This window comes from Arachis hypogaea, chromosome 9, assembly GCF_003086295.3.
Source record: "Arachis hypogaea cultivar Tifrunner chromosome 9, arahy.Tifrunner.gnm2.J5K5, whole genome shotgun sequence".
NCBI lineage: Eukaryota > Viridiplantae > Streptophyta > Magnoliopsida > Fabales > Fabaceae > Arachis > Arachis hypogaea.
In genome coordinates this window covers 10664099-10691566 of record NC_092044.1, presented here as the reverse complement: position 1 = coordinate 10691566, position 27468 = coordinate 10664099, and the positions used below count along the sequence as shown (strand labels likewise).

At 30.9% G+C, this 27468-nt stretch overlaps 4 protein-coding genes across 5 annotated transcripts; 2 read left to right on the top strand and 2 right to left on the bottom strand.

The window, feature by feature from the left end:
• Positions 1–1066: 1066 nt before the first annotated feature.
• Positions 1067–6061, top strand: LOC112710337 (uncharacterized). Its single transcript, XM_072202491.1, has 2 exons — positions 1067–1558; positions 2937–6061. The coding sequence occupies exon 2, from the start codon at positions 3243–3245 to the stop codon at positions 4620–4622; it is 1380 nt and encodes a 459-aa protein (XP_072058592.1). The 5' UTR covers positions 1067–1558; positions 2937–3242; the 3' UTR covers positions 4623–6061.
• LOC112710340 (uncharacterized) lies at positions 5516–6367 on the top strand. Its single transcript, XM_072202492.1, is given in 1 exon segment — positions 5516–6367. A coding segment is annotated over 1 exon segment (606 nt). The 3' UTR covers positions 6122–6367.
• LOC112710339 (ER lumen protein-retaining receptor-like) lies at positions 6332–12133 on the bottom strand. Its single transcript, XM_025762514.3, has 6 exons — positions 11790–12133; positions 10955–11166; positions 8899–9039; positions 8733–8813; positions 7646–7773; positions 6332–7553 (listed from the first exon to the last, which is right to left on the bottom strand). Exons 1-6 carry the CDS (start codon positions 12013–12015, stop codon positions 7514–7516), a joined length of 828 nt encoding a protein of 275 aa, XP_025618299.1. The 5' UTR covers positions 12016–12133; the 3' UTR covers positions 6332–7513.
• Positions 12134–17969: 5836 nt separating this feature from the next.
• Positions 17970–20550, bottom strand: LOC112710335 (cytochrome P450 CYP82J17). Of its 2 annotated transcripts, XM_025762509.2 has the most exons (4): positions 20414–20550; positions 19679–20288; positions 19180–19531; positions 17970–18722 (listed from the first exon to the last, which is right to left on the bottom strand). In XM_025762509.2, the coding sequence occupies exons 2-4, from the start codon at positions 20281–20283 to the stop codon at positions 18120–18122; spliced, it is 1560 nt and encodes a 519-aa protein (XP_025618294.1). In that variant the 5' UTR covers positions 20284–20288; positions 20414–20550; the 3' UTR covers positions 17970–18119. The 2 variants fall into 2 exon arrangements, with proteins under 2 accessions (XP_025618294.1, XP_025618293.1); XM_025762508.3 differs by lacking the exon at positions 20414–20550 and having other exon boundaries at positions 19679–20373.
• Positions 20551–27468: the final 6918 nt, after the last annotated feature.

Sequence of the window (27468 nt, the reverse complement as noted above, 5' to 3'; positions counted from 1 at the left end):
CATATATGTTTTTCAGTTCAGCTTCTAACAACAACAATTATAATTAAATTTCTAAGAATAATAATTATAATTTTGAAATATAAAAAATTAATAAATAAACTTATATAATTAGAATAGCTGAGATATTTTACAACATGAAGTTTAGGACGATCAATATCTTTAGATTTTTGTTTCTTTGGCATTTTAATTTTTTTTTTTCAATGAAGGAGAAAGAAGAAGAGAGAATGGCTATTGGGTGAAGATGACGGTGAAAGTAACTCGAAAGCTGGATGTAAATGTAATAAAGTGAGTGTGTTGGGTTAAAGGAGCACCTTTTTGTTAGGAGCAACGCGCATGCGACATGTGACTGGAGAGGAACAATTCGAATCGTCCGTTTTGTCACCAGAAAATTGGACCGTCCGATAAATCATCTCCAATTTGCACCATCCGATTACTCCATCGCCGACACCACACGTCTTCATAACGGAGTTCTATTCCATTTTAATCTTTGTGTTAAAATTAAAAAGTGTGAATGGGTCTCTTGTGAGACAAAAAAAAAAAATCACCTGACAAAAGAAAGAAAGATTGGTAAAAAATCTATCAAACCGATTGAACCAATCAATTCCTCATGTTTGAAAAGTATTAAAGTAAAAAAATAATTCTATTTTTTTAAAATAAATTTTAATTTTATTTTAGATTTAAATTCATAATTAAAATAATTAATTTGATAAATGAAATGAATAGTGTGTTTTTTATTATTTTGTTTGTGTAATTTTTTATTTATCTATATTTATTTATTAAGAATAATTTTAATATTTCAATCTTTAATAATGCTAGAATTGCAAATCAATTTTTTTTTGTATAATTTACTTTGGACACGTGAAAACTAAAATTCTCTTAAAAATTGAAAATAACACCTTTATTATAGGTGAAAATTTAAGTGCAGTCGACTTTACGTGTAGTTAATATATAAAACTGTTAAATGATTTAATTGATTTGACTAAATTTTCATCTAAAAATTCTCGGATATAGGCAATTTCACCAGTTTTCGCCTTATTGTATTCCAAACTAAAAAATTCTTTTGTTTGAGAATTCTATTCAAAGGTATTTCAAACACAATTTTATTTTCGATTTTTTGAATTACTAAAAAGCAAAAGCAGAACACGCCTTCTCTCTCTCGCAAGTCACAATTCACAATTCACCAACGAAAGCCCCCCTTATCTCTCTCTCACAATTCACCTGCCCATGGCCCCACGCTAAACCCTATCAGAACGCCACCACTTTCGCCGCCGGCGGTGACAGACAGCGGTCGACGTCGTCGCCTCTCGAAGGTCTGATCGGCCCTCGCCTCTCGAAGGTCTGATCGGCCCTCGCCTCTCGAAGGTCTGATCGGCCCTCGCCTCCTGGATCCTCTTCTCCTCGACGTCGCCAGAAGGTCTGCTCGGAGTTGTTGGCGTCGCAGTCTCCATCGTCGTCATCAAGCCAGTCTCCGTCGTCGGCCCTGAACTCGTCTTCTCTGTCCTCGTCATCAAGCCCTCTCTCTCTGTCCGAGCTCACTTTCCTTCCTCCTTCGTTGCCGGTAAGCACGCTTCAATTTTTGTCGTTGCTAATTTTCTGAAATAATGGTTGATGGTTGATTTGAATGACTGTTGAATTTTTTTGCTGAGTTAATTTGTCTGAGTTAACCTTGTTGACGGGGTTCTGAATTGGGGTTGATGGTTGATTTGAATGGTTGTTGTTAATTTTGTATTCTGAATTGGGGTTGTTACTAATGTTATTCTGAATTTAGTTTGGATGCTTGGTTTGGATTTTTGGCTTAATTTTTCTGATTTTCTGGCTTTGGAGGCTGAGTTTTCTGTTTTTGGATTCTCAGTTTTTTTTGTTGAATACTTATTAGAAGTCTGATGAAATTTGTTGTGAGTTTAGTTGCTGATGTTTTGAGTTTTTGTGTAAGTTTATATTTTTTATTGTTGAAAATTTTTTTATTCTAAATTTTTGTTGTTGATTGATAAGTATTGTTGCTGATTACTTAATTAGTTAATTAGAACTTAGAAATTATTTAGAAATGTTTTATTTTGTGAATTTTTAATGATAAAATACGTATAAGTTATTATGTCAAATTACAAAATTTTAAATTTTATTAGTTTAAAAATAATAGAATTTGGATATTTGAAATTATATATTAAATTTTTAATAATTTGATTGTATATTTAATTAAATCGATTCAACTATGGTTCGATCTCGGTTGTACTATTGAATCATTGAATCTGTCACTTGACCGATTCGATTCTCACAACCTTTTAGTAATAAATACTTAAAATGTGCATTGGAGTTTTGTGTTGTCTCATGAACTGATCTCTGTTGTATTTTTTGTCTGGCTCTAAAATATTGATTTAAAAGTCTTGTTAACATTTATATGCACTCTTTAGTTTATACTTTGTTGATCAGGGAGACATCTAAAACAGTTCAGTGGTATTCAATTTTAAAAGCAATAAAATAAAAATAACTTATTATGAGAAAAAAGATAAAATCATATATAATTATTTAATTATGACTGGCTTAACTAGTTATCTAACGGTTGAATCAGTAACCCATTAACCAAGCACTCTAACTGGATTGATTGTTGGTTTGGATTTGATAACTATGTTTTTAATTGTGATTGTGTTAGTACGTTGTTATTTGTTAGTGACACTAATCAAAGCAAATCATGCTTTGTTGAATGTTAAAGTCTTCTATTAAACAAGGTCAAAGAAACACTATTTCGACCCTATTAACGTTCTCTCGTTTAACTTAACTTTTGTGGTCGCTGTTTTTCAATTATTTAATTTTAATTTGTGGTTTGAGGTTTCAAATTATGCTGTTTTAATTTTAGTGTTGTTCTAATTTTAGTTTGCGCAGTTCTAATTTTAGTTTAGTGTTCTCTATTCTTATTTTATTTTTTTGTGATATTTCTGCAGTTTGATAATAGTAAAGTGACAGCATTCTTGAACAGAAGTTGGAGTTGATGAAGGTCTTGGTGAAAAACCGAAAAATCGAATCAAATCAATCAATTTCAATTCAGTTTGGTTGGCCTAAAAAAAAATTAAACCAAACCAATTAATTTTTTTACAATTGGATGGATTTTTTTTTCTAAAAACCAAACCAAACCGCGCTGCGAACACCCACAGTATCCATATCTCCTCAATAGAAACAAAGGACACTAACCACGAATCCACAATTAGCATTGACCTGCCCTCGCCAGCTCACCTTCTTGAGCCACCGCCATGACCTCACCGAGTCTGCACAGATCATTTCTCCGCTCCACCAAAACCCTAATCACCCTGTCCTCTCACCGCATCATCTCCTTCAATTTTTCACAAAACCCAAACCAACAATCCTTCTATTCTTCTCGCTCCAATTCCCCATTTGAGTCTCCATCTAGAGTCCAAAAGCTCATAGCTTCCCAATCGGACCCTCTTCTCGCCAAAGAAATCTTCGAATGCGCCTCTCGCCATCCCAACTTTCGCCATTCTTACTCTACCTACCTCATTCTCATCCTCAAATTGGGCCGCTCAAGGCAATTCTCCCTTGTCGATGACCTTGTTCGCCGCCTCAAATCCGAATCCTACCCAATCACTCCTACCCTGTTCTCCTACTTGATCAGAGTCTATGGCGAAGCTGATTTACCCGACAAGGCCCTCAAAACCTTCTACACTATGCTTCAATACGGTTTCAAACCTTTGCCCAAACACCTCAACCGCATTCTTGCGATTCTTGTATCCCACCGCAACTTTGTTCGACCTGCATTCGATCTCTTCAGGGATGCTCATAGGCACGGTGTGTCATCCAATACTCAGTCCTACAATATTCTCATGCGGGCTTTCTGTTTGAATGGAGATGTTAGCATTGCCTACCACCTGTTCAACAAAATGTTTAAGAGAGATATTGTTCCTGATATCGAGTGTTACCGGATTCTGATGCAAGCGATGTGTAGGAAGAGTCAAGTGAATGGAGCTATGGATTTGTTGGAGGATATGTTGAACAAAGGGTTTGTTCCTGATTCTTTGACTTACACCACTTTATTGAACAGTTTGTGTAGGAAGAAGAAGCTTAGAGAAGCTTACAAGCTTCTTTGTAGGATGAAGATCAAAGGGTGCAATCCTGACATAGTTCATTATAATACTGTTATATTGGGGTTCTGCAGGGAAGGGCGCGCCCATGATGCTTGTAAAGTTATTGTTGATATGCAGAACAATGGGTGCTTGCCTAATGTTGTGTCATATCGAACTTTGGTTGGTGGGTTATGTGACAAAGGAATGCTTGATGAGGCAAATAACTATATGAAGGAGATGCTGTCTAAAGGTTTTTCTCCGCAGTTTGCTGTTATTCATGGCTTAGTAAAGGGTTTCTGCAATGTTGGTAAGATTAAGGAAGCTTGTGGAGTTCTAACCAAATCGCTTGAGCATGGGGAAGCTTCTCATATGGATACCTGGGCGATCATAATACCTTTAATATGTGAAGTGGACGATGGTGTGAGGTGCAGAGATGTTTTGGAGCAAGTTCTCAAGATTGAAATAACAAGTCATACTAGAATAGTGGATGCTGGCATTGGTTTGGAGAACTACTTAATTAGGAAGATACGAGCCAATCCAAGAGCATCTTAATGTAGGTTTTTGTCCCCCATGTTGGACCAGCTTCATTTTTAGTTGAAAATGGGTTTAAACTCTATCTGTGGAGTGCAGACACGCTTATTATTTAATTGCAAAGATGCATGAACCAGAACAAAATGTAGTCAGCTTGATGGCCTTTAGCTCAGCAAAGGCAATTTCAGATTCATGAGAGGGAGACATTTGGACGTCTTAGGACAAGCTGTCCTCAGTAAGGGTGCCCCAACATGCAACATGAGGAGTGAGCACTTTGGAAAGGCTACAATGTGCTGCAGAGGACAATGTGGCTCAAGGCAGATGTTCTTGTCTTCTTGACTAGCGTAATTTGATTGTTGGGCCTACTTGCATCAGTGAATGTGTTCCCGTGGATACTGGACTCCTGGAGAAGCCGTGCAGCATTCTCCTGTAAGTATAGAGGTAGTTGGCTAGTGGCTGAAATAGGCAGATTCTGCTCATGTGACATTAGTGTTTGTCGAAGTTAGAACTTGTAATAATGGACGGTTCTAAAAATGCCTTAACATGGAAGCTTCATGGAAATCGCCAATTGTTTTTGTTATTGAAAACAATTTATGGGCTATTTGGAATTTGGATGTCACATCGGCAACTTCAATTCCTCAGGAATGGAAGAACAGACCAGCATTTGGAATGCCAGGAATTTAGGTTGATCGAATACATGTTTTGAAGTTCAGGGAAGTCGGAAATGATGCATAAGAAAGAATTCCAAACCAAAGAATTCATTTGATATGGTTTGAGCAGTCGTATTGTAATTACAGTAGTTTTTCATACATGATAATGATAATAATATGTCATTTTCCTTGTTGGTGATGTTTCTCTCTTGAATGTAGAGAACCTTGCCTTTTTGAGTAAAAATTAACGTCTAACAAGTAACAATGCTTCTAGACAAGAATGTCATTCATGAAACGCATTATGAGGTTCTCAACGTCAAGGAAGATTCAAGTTATGAAGAAATCCGTGCTAGTTACTGCTCTGCCATACTCAGTTTACATGCTGATAAGCTGTTGAAATCTTCTGATGCATCCGGCAGCAATCAAACTAGTGGAGATAGATTTCTCAAAGTACAAAAGGCGTGGAAATTTCTTGGCGATTCAAGCTCTTGTTTATTTTATGATAATGAGCTTTGAAGTTCAAGGCGTGATGTCTAGGCTGTTGATGTTGCAGAAGATTTAAGCTTAGAGGATATGATGGGTGAAGATGACGGAGAAGCATTGGAACTGTTTTATCAGTGCAGATGTGGAGATTATTTCTCTATAGACTCATTGGAATTGCATAAAATGGGGTATTCCTTGTTGAGGGATGAAAGTAGAATATCTATATTGAACAATGATTCTTTGCTAGGATTACTTATTCTTCCCTGCGGATCATGTTCTCTAAAAGCTCTTGGTAATCAATATGGATGGACATTGAAATTGTTTACATATTTTTTTGTGATGGTGACAATGATTGAGAATTTGAAGTTATTAACATTTTTTATATGAAGAGAGGAAACCAATAATATCTCCTCCTTGGATAAAAGTTCATATAGCATAAACTTGAGTGCCATTTGAAATGTAGAATTTGGATTATATGAAGTTAATTTCGGTCTCAAGTATGCTGACTCACTATAATGACTGAGAGTAAAATGTTCATGGCTAAATGTAAGGATTTAGAGTATGATATTCACCTTCTGTAAGTATGAATATGCAAAATTTAATTAAAGTGTGATATTATTTTGTTGATGAGTCATTACTTATACATACAATCTATTTACAAATTGACTATTATTATGTACAATCTATTTGCAAATTGACTATAACAAGCTGTAGACCAAGCTCAAGCCGAGTGAGTGAGTACCCAGACCTGTTAAGACTTGTCCTGTTTCCACCCTAAACACAATAAGCATTAATTGTACAACCCAATTAGAGAAGCCCAACTGGACCGGATCACAACTCAAAGAAGAACCCGACCCGGACAAAAAGACCCATCCCCAACAAACTCATCCCAACCCAGATAATCAGTTTCCCCTTGCCTCTTCTGATGCGCTCCAATGACTGCTCGCTCTTCCTTCAATTGGCAACTCCATTTGCTCCTCTCGCTCACCGCGCTTTTGTCAGTCTTCACAACGCAGAAGAAGGAGCAGCTCTGATTTAGTTTCCATTGCCACCAAATCTGCTCCAAGTCATCGGGTATGGTCTCCTCCGACACAGAAAGTTCTGGTGTGTATCCATGTAGGAGGGAGAACGGCGATGATGCTGGCGGTTCTGCTTAATCCACGAAACACGACGGTGACTTCATCAATTATCCTCCTACCCAACTCAACACCTTTTTTCAGACTATCCCCATGGCCCAAAAACGAACGAACAAAGAGACCCATAACCCAAACTCACCAGCTCACCAATTTGCCTGTTACGGAGGACAACACACAGAGGGGTGAGTCGCATTTGCTAGTAAAAACCTGTTCCATTTTGCAATGACAGTACACGCGTCAACCAAATGACGAGTTTCTGTATATCTATATCAACTTTGATCTGTACCAGAGAGTGACCCTTAGTTGAAAGATTTTATCACCGATTGTGATTAATGGTGATTGGTGGCTTGGTGCCATCAAAGTTAGAAAGACGGTGATTTGAAAGAGTGGGTTCAAATCCTCAAGCCCAATATTTTAAAGGGATATTTACTAATTAATTTTAGGAAAAACTACTTACCTGGTTCTTATTAATAACTTATAACACTAAAAATTTGGATGCATTTATAAAATGTGTAAAATCATTTTATATATCCCTCAGAACATATATTGTCACATAAAAATAAGAAAAGCACATGTATCAACAACTGGTCTTAAGTTTGGTTGTTCTTAAATCTAAACACACTATAAATCTGTAACTCAGGCCTTAAATTGGCATTTTCCTCAAAAGTTGGCCTTGTTTGAAGCTGGAAAAGGGAGAAAAAATTGAACAAATATTATAACTCATATAGAATCTAATTAAAAACAGTAATAAATGGGAAAAAAATTAATTATATACCTTTTTATGTAATAGTAACAAAAATCAGCCAAAATAAACGATTGTACCATTTCTGCTAGCAAGGCTGCCAAGAACCAAATATTGCCACTACCTAGCAAAAATAGATATGTTCCTCGAGTCTTATAGATCTGCAAAAAGAACATGAAAACACCGGAATCTTCTAAATAATAATAATAATAATAATAATAATAATAATAATAATAATAATAATAATAATAATAATAATAATTGTTAAATTTTTGGGAGAGGAGTAGAATAAAAAAATAATATTATATGTAAAGTTGTGTTAAAGTTATTGTTATATGATAAGAATCATCCTATTTATAAAAATATTACCAATTAATTTCATAATTAACTATTAGTTATTACTAACTTAACTCTTAACTACTAACAACTCTAATAATATTTTAATATACTCTCGCAAATTGTGGATGAAAAAAGTTAATAATCTCCAATTTAATATATCATCGTAATACTTTATTTTTGCGTATATTATATACGGTCTTAAAAAATGCAAGTGAATATGACTAATGAATTATATACCTATGGATGTATGTTTTTTCTGAATTTTGATAAGCTTTATTATCAAGATAATATGACTTGATTCTACAGTTGGAATGATAAAGTTTATTATGCATAAGAAATTATTCGATGTGTAAATGAGCAAAATTTATACCTAATGTGGACAAATCCTTCATGTGGTATATATATAAACATATACATTATACTTAAATCAATATAAATAAATATGTTTACTTTGTTCTTGCATATGGATGATTGGATGCTACATATATAGTTTTATTTGTTTAACATATTTATATTTCTTCTCCTTTGTTGATTTAGGCTCCTATAATTTTTTTAGTCGTATATATGTCATATTTTATTAATTTAAATTTTAAAAAAAAATGTTTTTATAACATAATATCAAAATTTATACGACAGAAAAATTTAAAATTTGATTCTTATTATTTAAAAAATATATATATCTAAAAAAGATTTATATAAAAATTTTTATTTTAAAAAATATGTTAGATATATAATCATTCACTTTACATACTAATAAACTCAATTCACAATTTTATCTCACCTGAATTATCCATTGAGCCAATGCCAAGAATCTTGAAATACCAAGCGAAAACACATAGTATCCTGTAAATGTTTCAACCATCTAGAAGCAAACAAGGATTACCATAGTCTCAAAAATGGTTAAACTAAAATTTATTCAATTTGTAGTGTAATATATAAGGACTAACCTTTGCATTTTGCATGAAACGAAGTTGAGGGAAAACTGAAATGGCTTCCAAGTACACACAGAATGCCCAAAGGGTGTTAGTGAAAGAAAAATCACTTGAACGCGGGTGGATTATTATCGCAAGGATTGCACAACTCACCACCTAGTACATTATCAATATATAGTATATGTTATTAATTATTCAATACCTCTAGTACGTGTTCACCCCGGCCCAAACAAAATGAAAATCTTAAATCACAATGAGTTACATATAATAAAAACTAATACCGGAATGATGGGCCAATTCTAATGATGTTTTGTACTTTTATGTCGAATTTGTCAAAATTTACCTATTATATGATTTTGAAGAGAAAATGTAAAATTCATTAATTTATGGACAATTTCGGTAAATTTCATCGGCATTGTAAACAATGCCAAAAGAATATTGTTGTCTAGGACAACTGTGCAACACTTTAAACATAAAACCAGGGGAAAAGAAATTACTCTTATTTTGAGGGGTTAATAATCAAATTAGTCTCTGAAAAATAAGGTATTTTTTAAATTTGTCTTTGAAAGATTTTTTCAATCAAATTGGTCTCTTAAATATTACGAATTAATCATATCTGTCATTCAGTTACTCCACTCACAATTTTCGTCAACGATTGATGATATGAAATGTTAACTGATAGCATATATGACACACATGTTCAATTAGACGTTGACTAAATATGTTTACGAAAATCTATCAATTTAGTCATTAGGTCATATTAGGAATAGAATTTTTGTAATTGAGAAAAATGACTAAATTAATAAATTTTTATAAATATATTTGGTCAATATTCAATTAGACATATCAGATATTATATATGTTATTAATTAACGTTTTACAATATTTTTTGAAAAAAAATGTTAATGAAGTGATTGGAGAACAAATATGATTAATTCACAATCTTTGAATGACCAATTTAATAGAAAAAATCTTTTAGAGATGAGCGGGATTCGAACTCGTAACACTTACTTAAACAGGCTAATAAACTAACCACTAAATCAACTCAATTTAGTTACAGACATGGGTGTCAAAAATCTCCAGGAGACAGGGATTCCCGTGGGAACCGTCCTGAATGGGGCTCCGTTGGTGGAGAATTTTTCCCGTGGGGATGGGGATGAGGAGCGAAATTTCCCCGAGACAGGTGCGGGGACCCGAGCGGAGATCCCCGCCCCATCCCCGATAATTTCCCGAATGTTTGAAATTTCTTAAATAACTTTATTTTATTTCTAACATAGGTGGATTTTTTAGTAATTTCACCAATTAAAAAATCCTAATCTTATTATTCAGTCTTCCCTACTCACTGGGTTGTATAATTTTGATTTTCTCTCCTTCTATGTATCTAAAGCAATTAGACATATAGGGTTTATAATTTTGAAATAGTTAGGGTTTGATTTTGAAATAGTTGCTTGATTTTCTCTCCTTCTATGTATCTAAAGCAATTATGATTCCTCTTGCTGAGTATGTTGACCATCAAAGAATACTTGATGTTAAAGATTATATCTTATTGCTTTTTTTAGAATAGAAGTTGTATTTTAAGATTTTATTTTATGTATTATAATTTGCTATGTTGTATTTCTGGACTTATAATCTTGGATAAGATATGTTTGTGTGTTTGTAATAGTATTTTGTAGTTTGTTTTTTATTTTTTTGATATTTTTTATTATAATTTTCATATGAATGTTAAATATAAGAGGATGGGAAGTGGGGCCTGCGAAAAATATGGGAAACACGGGAAATGGGGATGGGGACAATTATCCCCCCAGGACGGAGATTGGGACAGAGATAGGGATTAATTCTGGGGGCAGGGACGGAAAGCAGAGAGGCATTCCCCGCCCCCGCCCCCGCCCCCGCCCCCGCCCCCGCTCCGCCCTATTGACATCCCTAGTTACAGAAATTACTCTCTTAATATTGCTTGTCTAGGGAATTTGATGATAACATAAATCTTATAGTATCCATAAATTAAACTATGAGTGTTCTATGTAAATCACATAATATATTCACATAAACAAAAGAAAATTAAGGGTATTACCATAAAAGGCACTCGTACGGTGTCAAGCTCTTTAATATAGGAGGACTTCAATTTGAACCTTATCTTCCATATTGTGAGTAATGTTGACAAGAGAAATACCAAGTCTAGCATAATGTACATGTAGATACCAACAACATTTCTCAACAGCATGCCACAAATTAATCTTCCTGATAGGTACAAAGCTGTGATCTCTTGGGTTTTAAGTGATAAACCTGAAAATGCCAAATAAAACTTTTTTTAATTTTCCCCTTTTATTTCTTTAGGGTGTATTTGGAACCAAAAAATTTTACAATTGAATTGTAGATCAAACAATGTGTTTGGAATAAATGACATAACATGAGAATTGAATTGATAATTTGGAAATCATTTTTTTTTATTTGAATTGTATATTAATAAGAATTGATTGAGTTGAGTGCAGAGTTTTATATTATTTTTTTATATTATTTTACACTCGAGCCTCAATTCAGTTCTTAAAATTTCAATTGTCTCAAAATTGACTCTATGACGAAAATCACCGCAGAACTAATGCGATTAAAATTTGAAAAATTTAGAGACTAAATTGAGACAATTAAAATTTCAAAGACTAAATTGAGACTAGAATGTAACTTTAAGGACCAAACAGAATTTTTTTTATCCTCTGCTACTATCGAAACGATCTGCGTTTAAGTTCTATGAAATCTTAAAAAAAAAAATTGGAAGATTGGAGATTAAATTAACTTAATTCTTATTTTGATATTATTTATGATTAGCATTTAGAATATTATACCAAAAAACATGAAAAGTTAAAATATCAAAACCCATAATTGAAGAATATGAAATATGAAATGTAACATACCAGAGCAAGTTTTCTTGGTGAAGAGCTTGTATAAGAGGACAATAGTCCCAGCAAGATGAACAGCTTCAGCGACTACGAAGAAATATTCATGATCTTTGATGGTAAAACCTAGAGCCACCAAAGCACAAAGCGCAACCAATGTTCCCAAAAAGATTTTAACTTTGATAGATAACTTCATCAACCATCCAAATAAAATGTTCATTTCGGATCCCCTCTTTTTTCCCATTGTAATCAAAACTTATTGCCTATGCTCTATTTATTTGTGTATTCTTCAATTCTCTTTTCACACATAAACATAACAATTTGTGTAAGAATGAATTTAGTTTTAGGGAGTGATACACATAACAATGATAAATGACGAAGAGAAAGGAAAATATAATATTTTCTTTTGAATATAAAGGAAAATATCTTCCTTCAATAAATGCAAACAAATTAATTGATTCTCTTTAAACGAATTTGACTAATTGGTTATTTTTGCTAAGTATAAATTAACTATTATTTTATTTAATAGATATTTAAATTTTATAATGAAATTAAGGATATTGAAGACATCAAATAATAATATAATTATTTTAAAAAATATATTTTTTATAAATAATAGTTAAATGTAATTTTATGCATAAATAATTTTATTATAAATATAATACGTGATAAAATTTAATAATATCATTTAATTCATGTATCCGACTTTATTACTACTTGAAATAATTAAATGTAATTAGATATCGTCAGGGAACAAATTTTTTCATACGGGAAATTGTCTATGCATATGTACTGTATGAGAATGGTTATCATAGTTCAAACGCTCGCTCATCATAAATAAACAATGAACAAAAATTAAATTAAAAAAAATACTGAAAAGTGTTTAGTCAATGAGAATTGAGAATAGTCAACTTCAAAATAAGTTTGGTAAGTAAGTATTAAAACTTTGTACTTTTCAATTTATATTCAATGCATTGCATTGCCATTCAATACGTAAAAAACATTTGAAAATATAATAATATTAAATTAAATTAAATGTCACTTATAAAAATTGAAACACTACCATATTATCCTCAATTTCCTTTGTCTTAAATAATACATCCAAAATACTCAAATTGTGTTATTTTATTTATTATATTTATTACTACATATTTTTTAATTTTAATAGTCAAACCGACACTTATTCAAAAATATTATACTAAATGCTTATCCAAAAGGATTACTCTATTTCTATCTAACTATTTATTTTATTTATCTATTAATAATATATTAAAAGTCTATAAATATATTGTTAGTTTTCTAATTTTTTACTATTATACCACATTAATTTAAATAGTTAATTCACATAATTTGAGCATAATTTTTTATCTTTATATTTATACTATAGGATTTTCATTATATATATTTTTTTAATAATAACCTATTTTTATATAATGTTATACAATTCTTTTTTAAATTTAACTTTTCGTATTTTTTTATCCTTTATTTTTATGTAAGTTACTTTATTACTTTTAATATTAGTGTTAATTTTTTTTAATAGATATATATAAATTTAATTAAAATATAATTCTTTCTTTTCTCCTTTCATAAACATTACATATTCTTATATTTACTATATAAATCAATATTCACTTTATACATTTTCTTTATCTTCTCTCACAAAATTTCATGCCTCTTTTTCTTTTTTCTTATCTCTCTCCATTTTTATTAATTTTTTGCACAACTAAAATTTGGTTAATGACTATAATTTTTATTTTTTTTAATTTACTAAATGTATGCATCAGGTGATTGTATGATTATATTCATTAATTTTTTTATTTCTTTGTATAATTGTATTCATGAGTTATATAATATTTTTGTTGTCTATATATCACTTCTTTTTTCTTTCAACAATTTACACTTTTTAATATTATTTAGTTGTAATAATATTGTTAAAAATGCATGTTGTCAAAATTCATAAAAAATAAAATTAGAAAATTGAATATCATTTTTAATTATCAAAACATTAATAATATTTACTATATAAATCAACATTCATTTTACACATTTTTTTTATTTCATCTAATATAATTTCATGTCTCTTTTTCTTTCTTCCTCTCTATTCTTGCTATTTTTTTTACAAAATTAAAATTTAGTTGATGACCATAATTTTTTTTTTAAATTTGATAAATGTATGTATTAGGTGATTGTATGATTGTATTCATTAAGTTTTTATTTCTTATGTAATTATATTCATAAATTATATAGTGTTTTTGTTGTCTATATATTATTTCTTTTTTTTCAATTATTTATATTTTTTTAATATTATTTAGTTGTAATAATATTTTTAAAAATACATATTGTCATGATTTATGAAAAATAAAATTAAAAAATTGAATGTCATTTTTAATTATTAAAACATTAATAATATTCATACTTATATTTTCTCTAATAATAATTTTATTATTATACTATAGTATTTAAATATAATCTAAAAAAATTAAAAAAACCAAAAGTAATTATTTAAAAAATAAAAATAAAAAATAATTATATGAAATCAGGTGAATAAACGTTAATCGAATATTTTTATTACTTATAATCTAATTTATATATAATTTTATTTTTTATAATTATTAAATTTTGAATTAATTTTTTATTTAAATTGTCATTTATCATCAACCGTTATAAAATTTAAATTAATTTTGGTATGCTACTAAACAAAATTTTAAACTTTTTAATCATTAAATTTAATTTATATTATTATTCAATTAAATTACAAAGTAAAGGTTAAATATAATTATTATCTATATTATAAAATGGTATATTTTTTCTTTGTATTTCTTTTTGTTGAATAATAATATTATTAAATTATATATAAATTATCAAATTAAATAAATATATTGTACAATATTTTTTACAAATTAACTTCTAAATTTAATATTAAATTACATATAATCTAATATATCTCTAAACAATGTATATAGTATTTTAAATTTATAATATATAATATAATTAATTTAGCTTTTCGCAGACACGGACTCAGCAACAAGCATGAGGAGCACTTGCCCCACTGTATTTTCATTTTTTTTAATAATTATATATAATATGTTCTTATTATAAATTTTTAATGACCTCACTATAAATAAATTAAATTTAATTGGTCAAAATTTTAAATTTATCTTTTTATTTTTTTATTATTTTAACTCTTATTTAATCTAATTAAATTTAATTTTTGGGTCATCGCTCTTTTTATTTTCTTAAATCCTCTTCTTATTTTTATATTTTCAACTTTCTTTTTCTATTCTTTGTCTAATAGTCATCTTCTCTTCTCATCAAAAAGTAAAATTTAATTTCTTCATGTTTTTTTTATATAGCTCTCTATGACTCTATGTATCTTTCAATTTCATTATTTCTTTTTTTAAAATTTTCAATTGCAAATTTTAATTCAAACAATTATATTTTAAGTATTAATCTAATATTTTATTTTCTTCATGACTTTATATATTTTATTTTATTTTTAATTTATTTATTCTTATTACTTGTTTTATATCTTTTGTTCTATTATATATACGTATGTTGCATATAAAATTTTAAAATGAATTGATTAATTTACTAATTTAGAATATATTTTTATTTTTAAAAATAATAATAAAAAATATTTAAATTATGACACATAAATAAATAGATGCATAAAATCTTTCATCTAACATTATATTAAAATTAAATTAATTAAAAAATATAACAAATTTAATTATTTAAAAAAAAGAAAAAATTATAAATTATGTTTCTATTATTTTATATAAATATACTCTTTATATACAAATTTAATTTTTCTAGTATTCATATATAATTCTAATTTTAAATTATAAATACTAATGTATCATTAGCTGTTAATGTACTAATTGATTCAGTCTTTTATTATTAAATATCTATATTATAAAATGGTATATTTTTTCTTTGTATTTCTTTTTGTTGAATAATAATATTATTAAATTATATATAAATTATCAAATTAAATAAATATATTGTACAATATTTTTTACAAATTAACTTCTAAATTTAATATTAAATTACATATAATCTAATATATCTCTAAACAATGTATATAGTATTTTAAATTTATAATATATAATATAATTAATTTAGCTTTTCGCAGACACGGACTCAGCAACAAGCATGAGGAGCACTTGCCCCACTGTATTTTCATTTTTTTTAATAATTATATATAATATGTTCTTATTATAAATTTTTAATGACCTCACTATAAATAAATTAAATTTAATTGGTCAAAATTTTAAATTTATCTTTTTATTTTTTTATTATTTTAACTCTTATTTAATCTAATTAAATTTAATTTTTGGGTCATCGCTCTTTTTATTTTCTTAAATCCTCTTCTTATTTTTATATTTTCAACTTTCTTTTTCTATTCTTTGTCTAATAGTCATCTTCTCTTCTCATCAAAAAGTAAAATTTAATTTCTTCATGTTTTTTTTATATAGCTCTCTATGACTCTATGTATCTTTCAATTTCATTATTTCTTTTTTTAAAATTTTCAATTGCAAATTTTAATTCAAACAATTATATTTTAAGTATTAATCTAATATTTTATTTTCTTCATGACTTTATATATTTTATTTTATTTTTAATTTATTTATTCTTATTACTTGTTTTATATCTTTTGTTCTATTATATATACGTATGTTGCATATAAAATTTTAAAATGAATTGATTAATTTACTAATTTAGAATATATTTTTATTTTTAAAAATAATAATAAAAAATATTTAAATTATGACACATAAATAAATAGATGCATAAAATCTTTCATCTAACATTATATTAAAATTAAATTAATTAAAAAATATAACAAATTTAATTATTTAAAAAAAAGAAAAAATTATAAATTATGTTTCTATTATTTTATATAAATATACTCTTTATATACAAATTTAATTTTTCTAGTATTCATATATAATTCTAATTTTAAATTATAAATACTAATGTATCATTAGCTGTTAATGTACTAATTGATTCAGTCTTTTATTATTAAATATGTATAAAAAATTAGTTAGGATAAAAAAAATTATAATTTAATTAAAATATTTTAAGTTCAAATTTTAAAAATAAAAAATATTTTTTATAAATTATATATAATAAATATTTTAAAAATAAGTGTTCACTAACTTTTTTAATTTTTATATCTTTAAATAATTAATAATATTTAACAAATTTTATTTTAATGTATATATTTTTTTCCATACTTTTAAAATTTTTTGGATCCGTCACTAATTTTCCATATATTGCATGAGTCTTAGTCTAGTTTATTTATATAAAAGTTGATACCCATATTTTCTTATAACTAGAGAATGACATCTCCTCTATCTTATTCTATTGCCACATTAACTCTTTTGCCAAGTTGTAGTCTTTATAGAATTTTAAATTTATTTTTTATTAAGTATATATCCTCATCTAATAGCCTTTATTAGCATTATTTCTTAATTAATAATAAATTTAATATCATTAGTAGGTTATTTTTCAATAAAAAACTATTATATTATTTATTTGTCATTAATTCTATTTATTAAATTATTACTCCATTCTTATATATTTTACATTATAGATAAACTAATCTATGTATTTTATTTTTTTTATAGATTTTTGAATTTTTAAAATTAAATTATAAATTATGAAGTTAATTGATATTCAACAATATTAAAATAAATTGTTACAAAAATACTTAAATTTATCAAAATAAAATAGAAAAAAAACTCAATCTTTTTTCTTATACTTTATTAAAAAATTCTACTTAAACAAATACTTTAATGTATATCCATTATAGATTGACAGAATTATATTTTATTATACTATAGAATTTATTATGATACAATTCTTTGTTTTTAAGAGTAAAAAAATACCACTTAAGCAAATACTTCAATAATATAATAAGGTATACATTCATCAAATTAATTTTTATTATATTATTATCATTATATTATACTATAAATTTATTATATTTGTTTAAATAAAAAGCTAAATAGATTGTTTTATAATTAACTATAAAAATTTTTCTATTACGATTTTAGTTATAAAACATTTTTTACATTAATTTTTTTGCACACTGCAAGTCGGCGGGTCTAAATCTAATCGTTTTGAAGTCTCAAACTAAAATTTATGCTTACACAAAGAAATGCATTCATATATACCAAAAAGAAAATTAACTTGGATTACTAAAATCGTCGATTCACTCATTTATTTAAGCAAGTGTTGCAATTTTAAATTCTATTTTATATAGGCAACAATTTATTAGACCCATAAATAAAACTCAAATCTATGAAAAAATTATTTTGGCAAGTCATATACATGGCATTATTAGCGTGGGGTCAAAATGATTTGTAAGGGAGTTAACTTGGGTAAGGTTATGCCCAACCCTTCTCTCATATCAATAGCCTCACCCTTTATTGGAACTTCCAAATCAAACTTTTGAATCAAGCGAGCAAGTGTTATGAGAATCACTTGAATGGCAAATGTTGATCCAGGACAAGCTCTTCTTCCTGAACCAAATGGAAGGTATTCGAAATTCTGATCTTCATTAACTTCTCCATTGCCATTAATAAATCTTTCCGGTGAAAATTTCTCGGGTTCTGCCCAAATGCTTGGATCTCTATGTAGCTTCCATACATTGGCAAAGACACGCGTCCCTTTTGGTACGTAATAGCCATGAATATTACAATCTTCTCTTGCCTCATGAGGTACTAATAGAGGCCCTGCTGGATATAATCTTAGAGTTTCTTTCAAAATTGCTTGTAAATACACTAGGTTTTTTATGTCGGATGCTTTTACCATTTTGTCCTTACCCACATGAAGGTCAATTTCGTCCTTTGCACGCTTCAAAGCATGTTTGTTGTTCAATAAAAGGGATAGGATCCATGTCATTGTGCTGGACGTTGTGTCTGACCCCGCCAGCATTATATTCTAAAGTTTTTGTTGCATATTGTTAGAAGAAAAGAACAAAGGAGAAAGAAGGGTAAAATATGTTCCCTTTCAATTTGTGATTTTTTTTAAAAAATATTTTTAATTCTTAATTTTATTTTTAATATTTTTAATTTATTCAATTTTGTCTTTAATATTTTTTATTTATGTCAAAATTATTTCTGAACGTATTTTATTTTATCCCTAACATTTTAGATGGGGTTAACATTTAGAATAATTTTATCAAAAATAAAAAAATATTAAAGATAAAATTAAATAAAATTAAACAATAGAGATATTTAAAAAAATTCACAGATATAGAGACAAAAAAATATAATTTATCCGAAAAAAAATCGACATGTGTTTTTGAAATCACTTGATTATGATGATTTAGCCAATTTTTTACTTGTGTACCTAACATTATTAATTTGAATTCAGATAAAAAGAAATAGATGCTTACCATAATATTTGCCTTGATGATATTGTCCCGGGTATGGCCAGAGGCAGGATCATCTTCAATAACAGAAAGCATAAAGTCAATGAAATATTGTTTCTCACTTGATGAGTAGTTCTTTTTCTTTTGATCATCATTCTTCACATCATGCTCTTCAACCCAATTTCCTACAATTGTGTCCAAATCCTTTGCAATTCGTTTCATGTTCTTAAGAACTTGCCCTTGTACTGGTAACCATCCAATAATTGGAATCAAATCTGAAGGAACAAGCTCACCAGAAATGTGCATGAACTCTTTCACAAGCTTCACAATTCTATGTGATTCTTCATCGTCCGCATCTTTCAAGTAGCTAAAATACCTACCCATGTTGAAATTCAGCACATCAAGAAAAATTAAATTCTAATAACAAAGCGAGTCAAATATATAAATAATCTTAAGCCTTGTATAAGTACATCTTAATCAGATCAATTAACTCATACTTAACAATAATATCTTTAATTAATACCTCTTTCCGGCAATCATCTTTATGATTATATTGAATGTGAGGCGTTCCAACCACTCACTTATGACAACCTTAACCCCTGAATCCGCACCAAGATAAGACAACAAATCATTGATCAAAGTATCAACCTCGGATTCATAAACATGCCTCAAAGATTCGATGCGGCGCGGCGATAGAAGTTCAAGCATGGCTAGCTTCCTCAACTTGGTCCAATAGGGGCCATAAGGAGCAAATCCAAACCCTGCAAAGTTGTAACCAAGGTGAATTCCATGGCTTGACTTTGGGCGCGAAGCTAAAACGACGTCGTTTGTAGTGAAACACTCTTTGATTGCCTCCTTGTTGCAAATTACAAGGGCAGGGTATGCTCCTAAATGGATTTGGAATATGGGGCCATGCTTATCCGCTAAAGAAGCAAAGATTCTTGCAAGTGGTGTTTTGGCTCCTAGTAAATGGAGGTGACCAATCAAAGGTAAAGCACCTGGTAGTTCTGGTGCTTGAAGCTTCTTGGTTTCATCATCACCACTTTTGTTGATCTTCCATATGTTGTAGATAAGAAATAGAGCTAAAGCTACCAGAATTGTTATTGTAGGAAGTGAAAGGAAATCCATGGTTTCTGGTCACAATAATTATTAGAGTTTAATAAGTGAAGAGTGAAGAGTGAAAAATCATTTATTAAGTACAACTTATTCCCAAAGATAAATAGTGTTAATGAAAAGTCATTGAAGAGAGAAAACAAACATATCACTTCAAATTTGGCCGAAGACATTTTTGTCACACAAATGACGTGAACCCAATGAGAGTGATTGCTTTTGACTATTCTTGCTAATAATACATGGAAAAAAAGGTTGGAACTTTTGGAAGTATCATCCTGAAATTTTGACTTCGCTGTGCGGCTCATTAATTTAAATATGGGAATCATTTTGGTATATTGGGTGAAAATGGAGCAACTATGTGTATATATGCACATGGACGTGTCAGATGAAGGATCCAACACGCAGGGGGCGTGGTGTCCACAACACGTGGGGGCGTGGAAGTTAGGTGGCATGTTGTGGTCGAGCCACGTATGCAGCACGTAGGGGGCGTGCTTAGTCAGCACGCAGGGGGCGTGCTGACGTGGCAGAACGTGGTTGGGCAGGAGTAGCATCACGCGGGGGGCGTGTTGAGTCAGCACGCATGGGGCATGCTGACGTGTCGACGAGTGATTGGTCCACGTATGAACCACGTGGGGGGCGTGTTGATTCAGTACGCAGGGGCGTGGTGACACGTGTCAAAGCGTGATTGGTTGAGGCAGGCAGCACGTGGGGCGTGTTAAGTGCAGCGGTCTATATAAGGTAGAAATCGAAAGTGTTTTCCATACTGAGTGAGTTTTGAGTGTGTTGTGAGGATTCTTTGAGGCTGTTGTTGGTGTAATGGAGGGCATCGCAAATTTGGTAGTGTATCGTGACGGTGAGATAATACGTAATATTCATGAGGGAGTGAGGTTTGTGTCCCAGAATCCGTTTTCGTTTGTGGTTCCATGCACGATGACGTTAATGGAGCTGCAGAACGGCCTATGTCAAAGCATGGAGAATGGTACGTTAATAAGAGTGAGCAGAATTCTGTACCGAAATCCGGTTGTGGTTTTTGGTGGTCTAATACAGTTTGACACCATTCCGATCACGGATGAAGCGAGTATGCAGAATATGTTTCAAATTCACCGGCAGACTTATACGAGACACCCACAGATTGAGTTGTACATTGAGTTTGAAGCTGTAGAGGCAGTAGCGGTCCAAAATGATATAGATGTAAATGATGATATAGCTGCAGTGTACGAAGGAATGAATAGTGATAGCGAAGAGGACTTCGAAGCCACTTATGAAGTCGGCGACGAAGATGAGGATGGTGATGTGGGAGTTGAGGCAGCAGCAGAGAATGTAGTGGTGCATCCGTCGAGCAGTCAACCGATGGGCGTTCCACCTTTTATGCGTGAGTTGGATCTCGATGCCATGCATGCCCCCGAATTTCCGGAATATGCTAACATAGGTACGTGTTGACTAAATAAGAAGTTTTTGTTAGTTTATACCTTGGACTGTGCAATAAACGATGATTTCGGCTTTCTATAGGAATTGCTGATCCTGAGAACGGAGAGTTCCGAATTGGAATGGAATACAGTTCTAGAAAGTCGGTCGTTGCAGCAATTAGAAGTTTCACTATATCTAGAGGAGTTGACTATGATGTGTATGAGTCTGAGCCACAGACGTTCTATGCAAAATGCAAGATGTACGGGCGTGGATGTGACTGGCTTATCCGAGCCAGCTTGATACGGAAAAAAGGTTGTTGGGAGATACGAAGATACAACGGTAGGCACATGTGCACGATCGGAACGATTTCACAAGATCATTCCAAGTTGGACTCGGATACAATTGCTGAGGCTATAAGGCCATTGGTCGAGACGGACCCGTCCATGAAGGTGAAATCTATAATTGCGGAAGTCCATTCAAGGTTCAACTATACCATCAGTTACCGAAAGGCTTGGTTGGCAAAGCAGAAATCCGTTGCCAAAGTTTTCGCCGATTGGGAGGAATCTTACCAAGCATTGCCATGGTGGCTCTCGGTCATGGTGGAGAAGATTCCTGGTTCAATTGTCCAAATAGAAACACGACCACTGTACAACGGAAATGAGGAGGCACAAGGTGTAAAAATACTTCATCGTGTATTTTGGAGTTTCAATCCATGCATTAGGGCTTTCAGGCATTGCAAGCCCCTGGTTCAGGTTGACGGCACACACCTATACGGAAAATACAAAGGTACACTTCTAGTCGCTGTTGCACAGGATGGGAACCAGAACATTGTGCCTATCGCCTTTGCCTTGGTGGAAGGTGAGACAGCTGATGCGTGGCACTTCTTTCTCAGGAATCTGTGAACGTATGTTGTTAGAAAAGACGGTGTGGGTATGATCTCAGACCGGCATGAGTCAATACGGGCAGCAGTTAATCGTTCCGGTGGAGACTGGCAACCTCCAAGAGTATGGTGGATGTTTTGTATAAGACACATCGGCAGTAACTTTTTAAGGGCATTCAAAGTCCCTTACTTGCAGAAGCTTGTTGTCAACATAGGGTATTCAAGAACGGTGGAGGAGTACAATATCAACTATAAGAGGTTGGAAGAGCGAGGCGAGACATATGCTAGGTGGTGCGATGCCATCGGACTCAGACATTGGGTATTGGCATTCGATGAGGGACATCGATGGGGCCATATGACAACGAACCTTGTCGAGTGCATTAACTCAGTGTTGAAGGGTGCTCGTAATCTACCTGTGTTGGCGCTGGTCCGAGCAACATATTATAGGTTAAATGAACTCTTTACACGGAAGAGTGCCGAGACTCATGAACGCAAGCGTGCTGGATTTATGTACTCTACATTTGCGCAACAGTGGATAGAAGCAAGTATGCAACAGGCTGGGAATATAGTTGTGCACCGCTTTGATAGACGAAATGAGGTGTTTGAGGTGCGTGAAATGACTACTGAAAAGGTGTTAGTTGTTGATCTTGCGCGACGGACGTGTGACTGTGGGCACTTTCAGGTTGAACGAATACCATGTCGCCATGTTATTGCTTGCTGTGCTAACTAGCGTCTCGATTGGCAGTTGTATGTGCATGATGTGTACAAGATGACAGAAGTTCGTAAGGTATATAGATTTGAGTTCACACCGTTAGGAGATCCCGAGACATGGCCTGCTTATGAGGGACCCACATTGGTGGCTAATCCCGCGCTGAGGCGAACGTCTAAAGGCAGGCCCAAACTGACCCGATACTTGAATGAAATGGACTCACGTGACAGGTGTGGTCCTCTGCGTCTCTGATACGTCGAACCCAACCCAGCTTTATATAGGACTTCGCATTATGACTGACTGATGGCTTACGACCGAATATCGTTATGCCCTAACTTTGAACGAACTCGCTACTATTGTCTGTCCATCCACTAACAGGCTCTCCATCAATGGGTAGGCCGAATATATGAGCGACATCCTCTAATGTCACTGTAACCTCACTGATCGGCAATACAAAGGTGTGAGTTTCAGGCCTCCACCTTTCAACCAGAGCAGCTAACATGGGGTGAAATCCTCTTATGACTCCAATTCTAGAGATGTGGTAGAAACCTGTGACGCATAAGTAGTTCTCCACCATCGGATTCCACGTCTATAGCGGATCCAGTTTACGCACCAACAAATTCCTGTTAGGCTTCATCAACAAAGATATATGTTACTTTAATTAAATAATAATCCTTATAAATATTATAATAAACATTCACATTTTTATGCAATAACAATATTTAATAATATTTATCTTTTACGTATTATTTAATAATCTTTATTTATAATTTTATTTAATATTTTATTTATTTAAGTTATTATAATATTTACTTACTCATATATATACGCAACATATATTTTTACATACTCAAAATACATTTTTTTTATTCTTCAACATATTCATAATAACAAAAATTATAACAAATTATACATATTATTATTATTATTATTATTATTATTATTATTATTATTATTATTATTATTATTATTAACGTTTACTGTATAAAAATTATTGTTATATTCTTAAAATATTTATAAAATACACAAAATAATTTTCTCATTACAAAATATACATGCATAAAAAAATAAAAATATATAAAAAATAAAATTAACTTTATTCTAAATACAGTAAAAAAAAAAAAAGAATTTATCCACTTACATAAATAGGATGATCCAAATAGTTGATAATATGTTCTTCAGGCGCCAAATTATTACGTACCATTTTTTTAATCATTTGAACTAATATTATTTTTCTTTCACCGTATAAATTTAACTCACCACTATTCACTACTACTCACTATACTCTCATTACACTCTCTTCACTAATATTACCTACAGACTAACCCACTTCATTCTTTCCTTCTCCTCACTATACTTCAGCTCAAAGACCATGGATGGAGAAGAAGAGAGTCCAACGTATGCATATATATATCAACAAGCTTCACTGGCGCTGGTTCCCGGGGTGGGGGGCTGTCCCCTGCATGCAAGCAGGCCTGCAACACGCCTCCCGCGTGGTGCAGACATCGGGACTCGGCGCAGCTTCACGGACCTCCATGTACCACGCCCCCCGCGTGGTGAGTCACCACGCCCCCGGCGTGCTGCCACCTTGCTCTCCAGCTCACTCACCACGCCCCCGGCATGCTTCCACCTTGCTCTCCAGCTCACTCACCACATCCCTAATGTGCTGCCACCTGGCTGTTCCTCTCAGCCACCATGCCCTCGGCGTGCTATCACCTGGCTATCTGCTCAGCCACCACACCCCCGGCATGTTGAACGTGACCTCCACCCATCCGCAATTTCCCTCCTTGGCCAATATTCGGCCAATACACCAGCACTGCCTCCATAAAGAAAATAATTTCCGTCGCTGTGCCAACAGTTTTATTATTTTTTATAATAAAATAATATATTTATATATAAAAAAGAATTTTTTTTAAAAGTGAAAAATCAATTGATCTTTTGAATTATTTTTTATAATAAAATAATATATTTTTCAACAATGCTAGGGAACCAAGAGGGTATCAGCAAAAAATCAGTCAAATGTCTCTGGGTGAATCTAAAATCTCTACGTGGATGGTGCTTATGCTAGGCATTATGATGTTTCTTTCTTTTCTTTGTAAATTGGATGGTTCTGAATCTATTTTTTGATATGTTTCAGGCATTTGAGAGAGAAGGAGGGTGAAGAGACGGAAGCTAATTGAATCAGTTTCCGTAATTCACGTTGCAATGATACTGAACGTATCTCCTCCTAATTTGAATGTGGTAAAACATTTAATAACCAATATTTTAAATCATAAATAAATAAGTTAATATATATGGATGTTTCTTCTACTAAGTATCAGAATGTTTCTTTTTCATACTAAATTGATGTTCTTTTATATAATTTTTGAATGTTTTTGTATTGCAAATGTGAATATCTTTATTTTTTTAAGATGTGAATATCTTTATTTTTTTAAGAATTTCATAGTTTTTTAAGAATTTCGCTCCTTCGTTTTTTCCTTTCCACAGCCGTTGCCCTCTCTTCCATCCTCAAGATCCTCAAGTTCGAGGTGTTCGATGAAAGGACTCCTGGTGTTAGAAAAGCCATGGAAGCCATTGATACCGCCATCACAGATTGCCGACTCGAGAAAACTAATTCGATGTCTGAGGACGCCGTCATGATGAAGATTCTTCAGGTTCTTGTTGGGACAATGCACCACAGGACTTCCATCTTGCTCAATGATCTCGCTGTGTGCATGCTTCCGAGCACTGCGAACACGTTGGAGCTGTTTATGACCGGTGCCTCCTCCCTCCTGCTCCCTCCTCCCACCATTTCCAATCTCAAACTCAGCAGCGATGGCCCCGAAACGACCGCGTTTCAACAGCTCCAGTGAAAGGACAAGATCAGAAATAAAATCAAATAAGGGTAATGCTAGGTAGCCAAAAAATAATTACAATATAGAAATCTCATGTAAAAATTTATATTCTCTTGATAAGCAAGTGATATACACCTCCTTATCATTTATCCTCCTTATCACCCATCATTTTGCTGCATATTTAGAGTTATTAATGTTCTTTCCAAAATCAATTTCAGTTTCTCTCAAATCAAATCTCTAACATCTTTCAATCACATTATTATCCATTAAATGTAATAATTCTCTGCAAAAATTATGAAAGTTAAATAATTAAAATTTTTTAACAACTTCTACTATACAATTTATATTTTACATATAGACTATTAAAAAATAAAAATAAAATATAAAATATAAACAAAAATTTAAAAATAATTTTTTAAAAATAATATTAACTCGTCATATTAAAATCAATAAATAAGCATACATATGAATACTAAAAAAATATTAAAATAATTGAAATCATGACCTACTAGTTCACATATGAGATAATTTGAAGAATAAAATAAGACGTATAATTTAAAATTTGATAATATTAATTATAAAAATTTATTAACTATAGACATTAAAGGTATGAAATTATGAATATTATGAGTATAAATTATGTATGTTATTAATATGAAATTATAGAAGTTATGTGGATAAATTTATGGATGTTAAATTTTGGTTACCAAACTTTTTCCGTAATTTTAAGTGCTAATTTCGTTTTATTATGTATATTAACGTGGATGTTAACTTTATGTAATTATGGATGTTATTCATATAAACTAATTAATTGCGTAAAGTATGAACTTTACACAAATATTATGTATATAACTAAAAAAATTAATGAACAAAATCAAAAGATTTAAATGCCAATTACCAAAAGAAAGTTTAAATATTAAAAAAAGCTTCTTATTTTAGCGATCAACATCATAAAACTATTTTAAAAAATTAAAGGTGTACATTTTAAACATATATAAAAATTGAAGGTATACATTTGAAACATATATAAAATGGTATATAAAACATTCTTCTAAAATAATTATTGGTTTTCCAGTTTTTAGTCTCTATAAAAATTAAGTTTTTACTAATAAGAGATCCAAAGATATAATTAAGGATACTACAAATAAAAATTTGAAAAAAAGATGTAAAAATAAATCAAAAGTGAAAGTATATCATTCACATGTTACGAAAACAATTTTAAATGCTTCTATCTTCATAAAATTATTTTTAAAAATTAAAATATATAACAAAAATAATAAAAAAAATTATTTTTCTAGACATAAATAGCAAACAAATAATGATAAAAAATGTTACGCATATAATTAAAGTGCTAAAAAATACATAAAAAA

Bases quoted from the DNA above. Each gene is read 5' to 3' on its own strand.
- LOC112710335 (XM_025762509.2), bottom strand. From the start codon at position 20,283: ATGGATTTCCTTTCACTTCCTACAATAACAATTCTGGTAGCTTTAGCT. The intron at 19,532-19,678 runs GTATTAATTAAA...CAACATGGGTAG, and splicing joins AAGATGATTGCCGGAAAGAG to GTATTTTAGCTACTTGAAAG. The intron at 18,723-19,179 runs GTAAGCATCTAT...CAAAAACTTTAG, and splicing joins TCATCAAGGCAAATATTATG to AATATAATGCTGGCGGGGTC.
- LOC112710339 (XM_025762514.3), bottom strand. From the start codon at position 12,015: ATGGGAAAAAAGAGGGGATCCGAAATGAACATTTTATTTGGATGGTTG. The intron at 8,814-8,898 runs GTTAGTCCTTAT...GTTTGCTTCTAG, and splicing joins GTTTCATGCAAAATGCAAAG to ATGGTTGAAACATTTACAGG. The intron at 7,554-7,645 runs GTATATAATTAA...TCCCTTTTCCAG, and splicing joins TGTTACTATTACATAAAAAG to CTTCAAACAAGGCCAACTTT.
- LOC112710337 (XM_072202491.1), top strand. From the start codon at position 3,243: ATGACCTCACCGAGTCTGCACAGATCATTTCTCCGCTCCACCAAAACC.